Genomic DNA, 15,226 nt, shown 5'->3' on the forward strand with positions numbered 1-15,226 from the left:
TCGTTCTAGTCCAGGAGCCGTGGATCATTGGCAATAGGATCTGTGGCCTGCGGACACCAGCGTATAAGCTTTATAGCGCTCAGGAAAAGGGTAAGCCTCGCACATGTATATTGGCTAAGTCTACTCTTAATGTTTTTCTTCTACCCAACTATAGCGATGGGGATTTGACAGCGGTCAGCGTCGAGGGGCTAGGGAGGAGCTTTAAACTCGCCTCCTTCTACCTAGCGCACGATCACCAAGGCTCATTACCACCGGATAATTTCAAGGAGTTCGTGAGAGCGGCAAATCCACGAAACGATTTTATGTTGCTCGGAGGCGACGCCAATGCACATCACGCCCAGTGGGGCAGCAGAGATACAAATGACCGAGGTGAGTCTCTATTCAACTATCTATTAGGCACTAACCTGAGTATATGTAATAGGGAAAATGATCCCACTTTCATTACGAGGAACCGCAAAGAGGTCCTTGACATAACACTGGTCGCAGACTCTTTCAGTGACCTTATCGTTTCTTGGAGGGTTCTAAAGGAGCACTCCTTTTCTGACCATAGATATATAAGTTTTTCTATATCGCAGGCGCACGCAAGTCCTAAGTATATACAAAACATTAGAAGAACTAACTGGGGCTACTATAAGAAGATTGTAGGTAAAAAGCTATCTGAGGAGGTACGAGTCCCAGAAAGCGAAGAGGAGCTAGACTTGTTTGTAAACAATTTCAGTCAAAATTGTAGGAATGCTTTAGATAGGGCTTGCCCGGCTAAAAAGGTTTTGGAAACACACAAACCACCATGGTGGTCGGCTGATCTTGATAAACTTAGAGTGATGTAGGGCGGCCTTCAATAAAGCAAAGCATGATGGACATGAATCCTCATGGGCTGCTTATAAAGCGAAGATAAATATATATAAAAAAGCAATCCGGAATGGAAAGCGATCCTCCTGGAGGGATTTCTGCGGCAGGATTGAATCCGCATCCGCGGCCTCCCGGTTAAGGAAGGTGCTAAATCTCCAACTCAGCTAAGTTACGTCCAAAAGCCGGATGGGCACTGGACGGACTCCAGCGCTGAAACCATAAACCTGCTAATGGATACGCACTTCCCAGCAGGAACGGGCGTGTCTTCAAGTTTTGTCAGCGGAGGGTCACCTAATGATCAGCTGATAAGCGAAATCACAGACGATAAAAGGATAGATTGGGCGTTACAGACCTTCAAGCCCTACAAATCGCCGGGGCCGGATGGAATATTTCCGGCTCAGCTCCAGTATACTGCCGAACTTATAAGGCCCTGGATTAAAGGGATGTTTATAGGTTGTCTTAGGCTAAATTACGTACCAGTATCGTGGAGGGAAGTCAACGTGGTATTTATTCCCAAGGCAGGGAAACCCTCCCACTCTAAACCAAATGATTATAGGCCTATAAGCCTATCTTCTTTTCTGCTTAAAGCACTTGAAAGACTTCTAGAGGATCACATCAGGAGGATTGAGCCGTCGCTTCTTTCGCAAGCACAGCATGCCTATACTAAGGGCAGGTCAACTGACGCGGCCTTGCACTCACTGGTATCCGCTATCGAAAGGTCGCTAGACCTCAAGGAATACACATTGGTGGCATTCCTAGATATAGCGGGTGCTTTCAACAACGTTCTCCCTGAGTCCATCACCTCGGCGCTGACCGATCTGGGGGTGGACGCGTGCCTGGTGGAGTTTATATACAATCTCCTTACGCGTAGGCAGATTAAAACTGAGCTAGGTGGATGTGTGATCCGCAGACCGGTCGGCAGAGGGACTCCGCAGGGAGGTGTTCTCTCTCCGCTACTTTGGGTGGTTACCGTCAACCAACTACTCCGCCTCATGGAATCGGAAGGTCACCAAGTGATCGCGTATGCAGATGACATCTGCGTCACCATGCGGAGAAATTTCCGCAAACTCTTTGCAACCTAATGGAAGGGGCACTATCCAAAATCTCGCACTGGGCCACAGCCACAGGCTTGGAAGTGAACCCGGACAAAACCGAGCTAGTCCTCTTCACGAGGAGGTATAAGGTGCCAAATCTAACACCGCCAAGAGTTAGGGGTACGGTTTTAGCGTTTAGCGATCGAGTCAAGTATTTGGGTATAATTCTGGATAGGAAGCTATTGTGGAATGACCATATAGTGGAGCGATGCAAAAAGGCAGCAGCAGCGCTGTTCACCTGCAAGAGGGAAATTGGCACCTCCTAGGGATTCTCCCCCAAGGTGACATACTGGATTTATACAGCCATTGTGCGCCCGATTCTTCTTTATGGTGCCTTGGTCTGGTGGCCAGCACTAGCTAAAACTACCTATCTTAAGACGCTTCAAAAGGTGCAACGGAGTTCGGAACTCTGCATCACCGGGGCTCTCGGCTCCACTCCATCTGAAGCACTTAACACAATGCTATACCTTCCACCTCTTGACCTGGTGGCGAAGGAAATAGCGGTCATCGCCGCTCTACGCATAAGGGAAACAGGTCTCTGGTCAAATGGATCTGGTGGACACGCGACAATCCTGGGCACGAGCGCCCCAGTCCCAATACCGGCGCGCACTGACTACTGCACGCCAAATAACGTCTCCGTTAAAAATTACAGTATACATATACCATCGCGACAGGACTGGAATACCAGACAACATACGGTACCGGGTGCCATCAACATATTCACGGATGGTTCTAAGCTTGACGGGAGCAGGCCTTTTTTCGCCGCATCTGGGTCTAGAGGTCTCTTTTCGCCTACCGGATCACTGTAGTGTTTACCAAGCGGAAATGCTGGCAATACACAGGGCTGTGAACTATCTCGGGTCTATGCCTAAGGATGGTAAACGGGTGTTTATTTTCTCAGACAACCAGGCCGCATTAAAGGCCCTGCACTCATTCGTCGACAACGCAAAGTCGGTCACTGAATGCCGCAGGTCTCTTAACGAGATGGCTCAGCACTTCAGTATCAGCCTTATATGGGTACCTGGGCACAGTGATATCGAAGGCAATTGCAGAGCAGACGAGCTGGCCAGAAGGGGCACCACCGACCATATCCTTCCGAGAAATGATTCGGTAGGCATACCCATGGCCACTTTCAGGCTTCGCGTGAGCACAAGCACTTTAAGAATCGCAAATGGACTATGGTCAGTCATATCTTCGTGTGAGACATCCAGGCAAACCTGGCCCTCATATGACAAGGGGCGCACAGAAGCGCTTCTGACTCTAAACAAATCAGCTCTATCGTCCCTGATAAGGGTTCTAACAGGGCATTGCTTAATAGGCACGCACGGTGCTAGAAGGGGGGTAGCGACCTTCGACTTTTGTCGCAGCTGCAGATGTACAGAGGAGGAAGAGAGCGTCCAGCACCTTCTCTGTCACTGTCCAGCGCTTAGTAGGCGTATGATGGCTATCCTCGGTAAACCTTTTCTACATGACCTAGCTGATGTCTCTTGCTATGAAGTAAAGGCTCTGGCAAAATTTATAATTTCCACGAGGTGGTTTGACCCGCTTTAGGCAGGGTCCCTACCCTCTTTTGAGACCGTACAGGGTATTACAATGGGCCCATTGGTGGCCTAAGTAGTGAGCTGTTACCATAGTGTTCAGCTCAGCCCTTGCAACCTAACCTAACCTAACCTAGCCGCGGTGTCTGCTGCTTCATTGCCTGAAATATTTACATGTCCTGGTATCCAGAGAAGTCTAAGTGTTTCGTTGTGATCAATAAGGTTATCTCTGATCATCTGAATTGTTTTTGACGAGATTGTTGGGTTAAGGACTGCTTTCAAAACCGACAGGCTATCGGTGCATATGATAATTTTGGTGTTTTCTTCTATTGCTATAAGTATAGCATGCTGTATGGCTACGGCTTCAGCGGTGAAAGTTGAAGCAATATCTGTTAGGTTGTGTACCCTCAGTACGTAACCGTTAGTGTCTACGACAGAGTAGCTGGCGGGTTTGTCTACGGTTTTTGACCCATCTGTGTATAAGAATTTCCATTCATTTTCTTCGTAGTAAGCTTTCCGTTCTTGGAAGAGTTGTAAATATATGCTAGGTGGTGTGTTATGTTTTTTGTATCTGGACAGGCTGAGGTAGCATGATGTTTTTCGGACCACCCACGGGGGGTTGTTAGTTTGAGCCTCTTCTTCAACGTATAGTAGTCCCAAATTTGTTGCGGTATCGAATATTCTATGCAGAGCAGATCGCAGTCTTAGACTGCTGCCAGGCGAACTTTGCATTATCATTTTTACGTCTTTATATATAATGGAATCGCATTCAATCATTATTTTGGGAGTTACTCGTGTCTCTATATGGTGGATTCTTTCTTCCAGTGTGGGTAGATTCGTCTCTGCCAAGATGTTTCTTACTGGTGTTGTTCGGAAAGCATAGGTGCACAATCTTGCTGTTTGATGGTAACTCGGACTTAATATTTTAAGTGTGGATTTCGGAGAGTTTCCGTAAAGGTATAGCCCATAGTCGATCTTACTTAAAACTAGTGCCTTACTGAGATAAATTAATGTATTTATGTGAATGTGACATTTTTTGCTTGAAAGATATGATATAAAATTTACTCTGGCAGCTAATGACTTCTTTAATTCTAGACAATGGTTATTCCATCTGTAATTGTTGGAGAATACAATACCTAATATTTTAAGATGCTTCACATTCTCTAGTTCGACATTGTCAATTGATATTTTTAGATTGTTAAAATCGCATTTGCGTTTTCTACATATGTACGTGAAAGTTTTTTGTTTTGCTCAATGATATTTTGGCTCCGAAATATTTAGACCAATTCACAATGTCGTTCGATATATTTTCAAGTATGTTTTTTGTTTCTGTAGCATCTCTCTTGCAGAGGATGTACAAGTCATCTGCATAGAGACAGTGCTCTATGGAATTGTTTGTTTTGATAATTTTACTAATTTCGTTAAATGCGATAGAAAAAAGGACAACAGATAGGGGAGATCCTTGAGGAATTCCGTTATTAAGTGGGTAGACGTTGGAGAAAGTATCACCAATTCTTACCCTGAATTGTCTATTTGATAAAAAGGATTTGACAAACTGAAATATTTTTGGGCCAATGCCCCAGTTATGCAGGCAATTGAGAATAACATGTGAACCAATTCGATCAAACGCTTTTTCGAAGTCAACCGAAAGAATAGTTGCGTGATGACGGGCAGATAGTGCTTTGCACACGTAGTGGTATATATGAAGTAAAGCGTCTGTACATCCTCTATTTGGCTTGAATGCTACTTGGGAATAATCAACGAGATGTAGGGTTTCCGTAAACCATGATATACGATTAGCTACTATTCGTTCCAGAGTCTTTGAAAGGCAGGACAATAGTGAGATCGGTCGATATCCGCTAGTTGAGAGTTGGTTTTTATTAGGTTTAGGGATGGGAATTATTGTGGCTGTTTTCCAGCTTTGTGGAATTACACCGCAGTCAAAAATTCGATTGTAAAGTAATAATATACGGGACTTGGCAAAAGGAGATGCCGACTTCATCATGGCATACGAGACACGGTCGAAACCTGGCGTTTTCCCATTAGCTTTTCCGAGACACATTGTTAACTCTGTGGTTGTTATTTGGGTTTCGATGGCCGTAGCTTTTGTGTGAACGTTGGTTATTGAGGAAAGATAGATTACTTGGCTTTTAGCTAATTGAAATTCGTTTGGGAAGTTGGAGCCAGAGGAGTAGTCGGACCATTTGGAGGCAAATATATTTGCAATGGTATTTTGATCAGTTGTGGTTAATAGATTCGGTGAACTGCCTAAAGCTATTTTTCTTTTGAATTTTCATTTCTTTACGGAATTTTGCATTGCTTTTTTTTGAAAAGAACTAGATTTTGAGTAGTGGGATTACTTTTGAAATCGTACCAAGCCTTAATTTTTTTTTTTGATCTTAGTTCTACCAGGTCCCTGCTCCACCAGGCCACATTATGTCTTTTGGTATTTCGAGCTTGTGGGATAGATTGGTTTGCGGCTACTCGCATGGCTTTAGCGAAGTTTGCTGAATCGTGATTAGTCGCGGCTGTAGGAGTTCTAATTTCTAGCTCTAGGTCTACCAATCTTGCAAAGGTGTCCCAGTCGGCGGGATTTAGTAAGAATTTCGGAGGATATTTAGTTCTGCTTGGTCTATTTGTGTTAAAGTAAATTTTCAAGATGATTCGGAAGTGGTCGCTATTGTACAGATCGTCGATCGTTTGCCAGGCGATTATTGGAAGAAGGGAGGGTGAACAGAGTGAAATGTCTATATGTGTAAAAGTGGCGTGGGTGGAAAAGTGAGTTGCGCTACCATCATTCAAAACGCATAGGTTGCATTGTGTAATTGAATTTTCAACAAGTCTTTCTCGGTGATTGATCACACTAGATCCCCATAAGTTACTCCAACTGTTGAAGTCTCCTAGAACAATGATAGGAGTATTAATAGCCGAAAAAATGTTTGTTAAGTCTCTGCTATTAAAGGTTTCATTTGGTGGTATGTAGACGGACAAAATAGTGAACGTAATATTCATTTCAACCTCGACGGCAACCACCTGAAGTTGGGTGTTAATATTTATTCGTTTGTGAGGTATAAAGTCTTTGATTAGAATGCTACTACCTTTTTTTGACTGGGTGTTTGAGACGGCGTTAGTAAAGTAGCCTTTGTATCCTTTAGGGAGTATTGGAGTGAAATTATTGCTACAGTGGGTTTCTTGGATTGCTATGATGTAGGGGTTGTAGTGTTTGAGAAGTATTTGAAGTTCTGAGTAGTTATTTATGAAACCTTTCATATTCCATTGAAGAATATTGAAGTCCATAAGTGCAGAAAAAAAATTTAACTATACGATTTTTGTAAACAAGGGTTTACAAAAACGATAGGATAATATATAGAGATGTAGGGGGTGTGTTTGCTGTTTAGAATAAAGCTTTTTCTATGGATCTTCTTAGGAAGAGTCATCTATGTCTTTAGAAATATTGACAAAATAGTCATTGGTTTTTAGTAATTTTTGGGTAAATTGGGAAAATGGGGATATATTTGGAGATTGTTGGGATAAGGAAACTGGAGTTGTTAAATTGACCGAGCTGTGAGGCTCTGGGGTGGTGGAAATTGGGGTGGAGAATGAGGTAGATTTATTTGATTCTGTGGTGGTTATGTTGTTGTTTTCGGTTGTTTTTGTTGTGTTGGATGGAGGTTTTTCTACTTGGGTTGATATTGGTTTAGTAGTGTATATATTTTGTGAAGGTGGTGGGTTAGTATTTGTTTCTGAAATGGATGAGGAGTTGGTTTTTTGGATAGGATTGGATATTGTGTTGGTTTTTTGAGGAGGATGGGTTGTTGTGTTGGATTTTTTGGGAGGATTTGTTTTGGTCATGTTAGCGTATGAGGCTGCTTGTTGTTTGAAAGGGAGTCTTTCCTTGTACATTCGGCGTGCTTCTCCGATGCTGCACTTCTCTAGCGTTAATATTTTGAGAATCTCTTTGGCTTTGATATATTCGGGACACTTCCTATCTGATGATTGGTGGTCACTAGAGCAATTGGCGCAAAGGGTTCTTGTACATTTTTCCGGCGAATGGGGTGGGAGGTTGCACCCATTGCACATTGGGTCCTTTATACACCGTTTTTGGGTATGTCCAAGTAGTTGGCATTTTTTGCAACGTATGGGATTAGGTATATAAGGTTGTACTTTTACTTTATACCAGGCGATATCAACGGATTCTGGTAGACGGAAAAGATCAAATGTGAGGACCATTAGTCCGGTGATGGTGGGTTTGCCTTCAATTAGGCGCGACAATTTATATACACCGGTGACATTTTGGCTTTTCATCTCGTTTACGATTTCATCTTCTGGCACGTGTTTCAAGCAAGGAGCGTATATTACACCCTTGACAGAGTTTAAACTGTCGTGAAGTTTTGCGTTGATTGGACATATATTTAGGAGGGTTTTAGCTTTTAAGAACTTTTCGGCGACTTTAGCATTGCGTGCTAGGATTAGGAGGTTGCCGTCCCTAATCTGCGAGATCGATTCCACTTCCATGGAAATAGATTCAACCCACTTTTGGATCGCGAATGGGCTTAATTGTGAAAGACTGGTATTATTATCAGCAGATGATATTAGGATAAACTTGGGGTTATTGGCTGGGGTAGCTTTGTGGGGGAGTAGTGGAAAATCAAATTGTTTACTGTTTGTTTTTTTCTTTTTTACTGGATTATCATCGAGATCCGCCAAAGCGGAAAATCGATTTGGTGGCCTATCCGTAATTTTAATTTTGTTAAATTTGGTTACTCGAAATTATACACGTGCAAATCGTGTAAGAATGACACAACAAAAGAATTGAAAAGTAAATAGAATAGCGGTACTTAGCACAGTAGTGAACACCAATACACGTCTGATCGCTTTGAATGATAGTCGGCGACTGTCCCCATGTCTTAAAAGGTGGACCGCAAATTATCTGGGTGGTCGATCTTATTTACAACATGGACGTCCCAAATGTCGACCATTTTGCACGTCCACGTCGATGGCACTACGCTACCGACCGTCCTACACCCCAAAATCTTGGGTGTAACATTTGATCAGGATCTACATTTTGGTGAGCATGCAGCCGCAATTGTACCGAAAATCCAGAGCCGTAATAAAAGCCTCAAATCCCTTGCTGGCAGTACTTGGGGAAAAGACAAAGAAACGCTCATTACCACTTACAAAGCAATTGGCCAGCCGATTGCATGCTACGAGTCCCCTATATGGTCGCCAAGCCTAAAAATGACCCACTGGAATAAGCTACAGGCCTGCAAAATTCCGCGCTCAGAACCGCCACGGGCTGTCTTCTTATGTCCCCAGAACACCATCTACATAATGAGGCGAGAATACTCCCCATCAGGGAGAGAAATAAGATGCTAACCAAACAGTTCCTGTTGAATACCCAGAAACCTGGGCATCCCAACAGACATCTGATTGATGAGCCAACACCGTCTAGGGACTTAAGGAGTCATACCCGTAATCATTTTGAGGCAATACGGCACCTGAGAACTCAGCCGTATGAAGTAAAAAAACACAAACAGGTCCTTGGTGAACTCCACAAACAAGCGTCGGTCCTTTATGCCAGGAATTGCCCGGTGAATCCAGTACTCAGGGAACAGTACCCAAAACTTGCGGAAGAGGAACGCATACTCTCCAGGGAAACGCGAGTCACTCTGGCTCAACTTCGTTCTGGATACTGTAACAGGTTAAACTCATACATATCCAGAATCAACCCCGACATATAAAATATATGCCCCGCTTGAAATGTGTCCCAACATGACACCAACCATCTCTTTAATTGTAATGTGGAACCTACGCCTCTAACACCCCTTTCCTTATAGTCCACCCCTGTTGAAACGGCAAGTTTTCTTGGACTCCCGTTAGAGGATATTGATGACAATTTGTGATCGGTCTCGGCTATTAAGTGGGGCGAGCATTGCTACAACAACAACAACAACATCCTGGCGACCCCCAAATAAGGGATCTAATTCCCAAAGAACAGTACCCAAAACTTGCGGAAGAGGAACGCACACTCCCATGGGAAACGCGAGTCACTCTAGCCCAACTTCGATCTGGATACTGTAACAGGTTAAACTCTTACCTATCCAGAAACTACCCCGACATACAAAATGTATGCCCCGCTTGCAAGTGTCCCCACATGACACCAACCATCTCTTTAATTGTAATGTGGAACCAACGCCTTTAACACCCCTTTCATTATGGTCCACTCCTTTTGAAACAGCAAGTTTCCTTGGACTCCCGTTAGAGGATATTGATGACAATTTGTGATCGGTCGCAGCCATTAGGTGGGGCGAAACATTGCTACAACACCAACAACAACAAGCTCAGATCTAATTAAGGATCAACTACCCCCTCACTTTGAATATATCTAAAAACAAGGACTTAGTGGACTAATAGAAAAATTTATGAAGGCATGCTATAAACCATCCCTATTTTAAACATTAGGCATTAAATGATAAATCTACTTACCACCAAATGCTAGATGCACTTGTTCCGGTTGATAATGAAAAACTTTGTCCAAATTTTGCGCAGCAACGCTGGCAATCGATACAATTACAAAGCAAAATTGCAGCGAAGGCATTGGGATTCCAGATGAGTTTTAACACTTAAACCCGAAGTTGCAGTCTCTTTTGCACTTAGTATACATATATATCTAGTATAACTATTTTCTTTCGTTTCACAACGGCTACCCGTGAAAGCTGCATAAAAATCGTTCCTTTACTTTGTGAAATCCAATCAAGAAATCAAAGATGACCAAGAAATAACAGAGAAAGACAAAAGACAGCGATGAGCAAATTGCAAATGATTGCAAGGTTGCATTTTTTAACGTTTCCAATACATCTTTCATTACGTCCACGACTTTGTAACGAATACCTCTACGAATATAAGCTGGAGACATTGGTGCTTTATCGGTAACCGTATCGGTAACCTTTTCACAGCTGATTCGACCAACCTTATGAGAATCAATGCAATCGATTATTGGTGCCGCTTAAGTCGTAACCGTATCGTAGCCAACCAATTGGGTTTTGGTTACCGTCGTAACGATAAACAGCTGATTACGTTAGGGATACGGATACAGCGATACGGCATACGGCACCAATGACTCCAGCTGTAAGGACAGAATAAAGCTGGAGACAATGGTACTTTATCGGTAACCGTATCGGTAACCTTATAACAGCTGATTCGACCAATCTTATGAGAATCAATGCAATCGATTATTGGTGCCGCTAAGGTCGTAACCATGGTACAATTACCAGGTAGAAGCATTAGCGAAAATGCAACCCTCCCGTGTATTTTGTTGTTGCCGATTGTACATAAACTGTCAATAGTTCATTCAGTTTCTTGTGTCAAAAGTGATGGAAGAAGATATGTAATTTTCGTCAACAAAGCCAAAACAAAGAAAGAAAAAAGTTGGTTTGCTGATGAAGCTGGAGGAAAAAGGCATTTTTAATGGAAAATAAAGGTAATTAGCTGATTTTTAAATGATATACATATATTTAATTTATTGCTATTATTTATTTACATATAGCAGCTGAATCACTTCTTCAACGTTTCCAGCGCATCAACTCTTGGTAATGCTATACGGCAGCTGATAATATGCGTCCATAAATATCGAGAGAGGTGTTAAAAGACGCGCATTGACCTCGACAACAATAATCACAAGGCGGAGGTAAATTATTTTGTGTTGGACAATAGATATTTGCAAAAGAAGTTGAAAATTTTCATGTGCGCGTTGTAATGTTGATGATAATGTACCCACAAAAAAAATTGTGGACATAAGTGTTTTGCGCAGATATAGTTTTGGTCTCCAAACCGGTGTTGGACCCACCCAGATTAATTTTTTATAAGCGCAAAAATACTATGGATCCCACCCCGGTCTCGAAGCACTCGGTTCATTTTTCGGTTTTTTGGGAATATCTTTTGAACGAGCTAAAATTTTTCTTTTCCGCCTTCGGATTATTGTTATTGGATTTGGTGCTGCATGTTATCTTGCACTCAAAGAAATGGAATATGATAAGAAATTTATAGATTTTCTGTCGAAACGTTTATATGATCGCATCACTTCAAGATTATCACATGGTATATGTAATGGTGATCCAGAGCAAAGGTATAGTGGTTTATTAAATTTATCATTACTTATGGTCTTAAAAGATGTGGCGTTGTCTAGTGCCTCAGCATGTACTTCTGCATCACTGGAACCTACGTGCGATTGGAACTGATGAGGATTTGGCACATAGTTCAATAAGGTATACGAGTTTACCGTACTGAATTGTTTAGTTAATTTGAAAGTAATATATTGTTAAATTTTTATAGATTTGGTATTGGTTGTTTTACCACCATTGAAGAGGTTGATTATATTACCGATACCTGCATCAAACATGTCGAACGTTTACGTGAAATGTCTCCATTATGGGAGATGGTTCTAGAACCAATTGATTTGGAAAATATCCAATGGTCGCAACATTAATTTTGTCTATGATATATAAATAAGGGACCGTTTTGTATTGTATGCATATTTTAGTGTATGTATTTATATTCCAAAGCAGTTTAATGTAAAGTGAGCTACAACTTTTTATGAATTATATTGTTCCTACTTTATCTGCCTAAGGTCGTTATTTTGTAGTATTAAAATTATATTGGGAAATGCTATTGCTAAATGTTTTTTGTAGTGGACCTTATTTTCAATACATGTATGTATAAATGCTAACGTTACTGTCTCCAGGAGATGTTGAAAATTTGGGATGAGATTGTATACAAAATGCTGAGTTAATAGTATTTTCATGAATAAGTACTGATTTATTTTAAAATTTCATGTATTTTGTAAAGTAAAAATTAAGTAATTTAGTAACCTAATAAATATCGAAGATACATATATACATAATAACGTTTAACGTTGGAAACTCGTCGTGTCGGTATTTGAGGTGCAGATTTCTTTGAAGGATATGTACTCCATGTCTTTAGATGTAATCTGTTTTAATTAAAAAAAGCACGGGTGTGTTGAAAATTTCAAATGAGTCGCTTTGCCACAGAACTTTCGGGTTCAGCGCCATTGCATGGTTGTTTTGATCCAATTTTTCTTTTGGCTCCTCTGTTCGGAACCGATTTTGCATTCGGTTTAATTTTTGGATACTAGTTCGGTTGTAGTACTGACTTCAATTACGGTTCCGGGTTTTCCTTCTGGCTCTAGCCAGGAGGCTTTTGTAGCAATTTCGGCTTTAGGTTGGATCTGGTATCGGTACCTGCTACGGTAAAAGTTCGGCTTGGAATATTTCCGTTTTGAACTCCAGTATCGGTTATACTCCAGTTTTTTTCTTGTCATCATATGGATGATATAAATAATCCAAAAGTAAATCTATAGCATCTAAAACATAATTATCTAGCAATATTTTCTCTTCGCAAACTGTTTGTGGCCCTGATAAAGGCCGCTTTTCGTAGGTATAATTGTTTAGCATTTTTTTCTCTTTATTGACTAATGGTGGCCCTGATAAGGGCCGTTTTGCGTATACTTGTATAGCATATTTTCGCTCCTTGTAAACTAATGGTGGCCCTGAAACTAGGGGAGGTTACTGCGTCTGGGTTTCACGGCTTATTCGTGGTACATCATGCATATCCGTTTGTGTGCTGCAGCTGTTCCGTGCGAAGTATTGACCTTTCGCTCCAACGGTGTCACTTAAAAAAAAGCGAACATGTAGAAAGGACTTTATTATTTATCCTTCGTCCTTCCTTCACGTTGTAGCGGCGAAAGTATTGTCGATATTTTGGTAGATAACTGTAGGAATGACCCTCAGCGGGTTAGGGGGGGTCAGAATATACCCGCGGTAGGTATGCCTGTCGTAAGAGGCGACTAAAATACCAGATTCAAGGGGCTGTGTAGCGCAACCCTGCAGGTTGCCAGCGCAACATATAGCTTCTCCAAACCCAATTGTCAACCTCACCTATCCGCGGCGAATCCTGTTTCACTAACAGACGAGGCTCTGGCGACCCTAAGCTCCTTATGGAACTTGAGGTTGGGGAGGGAGGGGATGGCCTGAAGGTTTAATGTGGCCACATAAATCGTTCCCGAGATGGTCGGGCCAGCACTTTAATGGTGCTGTGGTACCGGAGCGTACCGGATCTGTATCCGGCAAAGGACCATCACATCGATAACACTCCCCAAAGCCTTCGGGGAGCAACCTTATCGCTACCACAACAACAACAACAACAACATGAGACAACTTCCGTTTTTTACAAGCTCTTGATTTGCACTGCTAAGTCATACATAACATTATATTATATTTTTTATCTTACAACATTCGGGAAACAATATTTACATCAAAGACGGTAAATATAGCGATGGAGTGGAGTTGGGCATCAAATTTACTCTCTGAGCTCCCACAATAAGGTCACAGGCCTGAAAATGGAGCGAAAAAATTAAGCCATTTTAGGGAAGCTAACGCCACAAGCTTTTTCCCAATTTTTCCTCTTCCTTGATCTTGCGGGATAATTCTTTACTTTAGCTCACAACTGCAAAAACTCGTGCAAAAATATCGGGAGAGGTGTCAAAAAAATGCGTTTTGGACTCAGGACGACGAATCCGAAAGCGAAAATAAAAAAATTTATTTGTCAAAAAATATTCCCAAAAAACTGAAAAATGGCACAGGAGCGCTCGGAAACCGGGGGTGGAATCCATAGTATTTTTGCGCAGGTAATAGTCTAGTTGAGGGGTCGACTGCTAATACGCTACCAAAAATATCGAGAGAGGTGTCAAACGACGCGTCTTGACATCAGTATTAATAATCCGAAGGCGGAAAATAAAAATTTTAATTCGTTCAAAAGATATTAACGAAAAACCGAAAAAAGACCCGCGGGTACCTCCGAAACCGGGGGTGGGATCCATGGCAATTTTGCGCAGAACACCTTTCAGCGTTGGCGGCCTTCGGCCGCGCTTTTAAAAAATTACCATGGGAGACAAATCTATATCCGCGCAACACACTTTTACCCACAGTTTTTTTTGTGGGTACGCAACACCATCAAAATTACAACAGCCACATGAAAATTTTCAACTTTGTAAATATACCTGGAAAGAAATAAAATTTTCAATTTCCGTTTTCGGATTCGTGGTCCTGGGTCCAAAGCGCGTCTTTTGACGCCTCTCCCGATATTTTTGGACGAGTTTTAGTAGTTGTGAGCTAAAGTAAAGAATTACCTAATAAATTTTCATATCAAAAGTAAATAAACAAAAAATGTAAACATAAACAAAGTTTGACATTTTATGACCACCTTCGAATGAAAAAACATGTAAAATGCAACTCTGATGCTTTTACCTGCCCTACAAGACAGGTACCCGTTACCTAATCGATTACTTAATCGTTACCAATAACTTGGTCACCAATTATCTATATGATTTTTACATTGCTGTCGGGAAAAAGGTAACACATGCGCTCTCTCAAAATAGTGTACGTGTGACTCGCTTTCTCGCTCTTACCTATTGTGTTTTCGACATTCCTTCTTGCTCGATGTTATTTACATTTTTAAGTTACTTTATCAGTTATGTTTTCGTTACCCCTAACCAAAACAAATGCAACAACAACAACACGGCTAACTGGCCTATCGGTTACCTTCTGTCAAATCGCTTTTTCCATTGTACAGGTCTACAAGTAGGATATGTAGCAGCACGCACATACACAGCCACGCTCACCTGATAAAATGCTTGTTCTTGTTCGTTTTTTGTGTGGATGCTATTTGGCA

General features: G+C 41.8%; 2 protein-coding genes and 1 long non-coding RNA gene across 5 annotated transcripts in view; 1 reads left to right on the forward strand and 2 right to left on the reverse strand.

Moving 5' to 3' along the window:
• LOC137249359 (acid phosphatase type 7) overlaps positions 1-10,296 on the reverse strand; it is a 28,158-nt gene extending 17,862 nt beyond the window's left edge. Inside the window, exon 1 of one of the 3 annotated variants that reach the window (XM_067780751.1) lies at positions 9,968-10,274. In XM_067780751.1, the coding sequence (XP_067636852.1) occupies positions 9,968-10,079 (112 nt within the window). In that variant the 5' untranslated portion in view covers positions 10,080-10,274. Of the gene's footprint in view, positions 1-9,967 lie in introns of all 3 variants that reach the window. The other 2 variants (XM_067780749.1, XM_067780752.1) reach the window with 2 other exon arrangements.
• Mybbp1A (MYB binding protein 1a) overlaps positions 1-15,226 on the reverse strand; it is a 168,411-nt gene that overhangs the window by 115,167 nt on the left and 38,018 nt on the right. The gene's annotated exons all lie outside the window — the stretch shown is intronic.
• LOC137247734 (uncharacterized) lies at positions 10,874-12,139 on the forward strand. The gene is made up of 4 exons (XR_010951884.1): positions 10,874-10,961; positions 11,028-11,606; positions 11,667-11,745; positions 11,813-12,139. It is a non-coding gene; the product is annotated as an uncharacterized lncRNA (long non-coding RNA).

This window comes from Eurosta solidaginis, chromosome 4, assembly GCF_040869045.1.
Source record: "Eurosta solidaginis isolate ZX-2024a chromosome 4, ASM4086904v1, whole genome shotgun sequence".
Taxonomy (NCBI): Eukaryota; Metazoa; Arthropoda; class Insecta; order Diptera; family Tephritidae; genus Eurosta; species Eurosta solidaginis.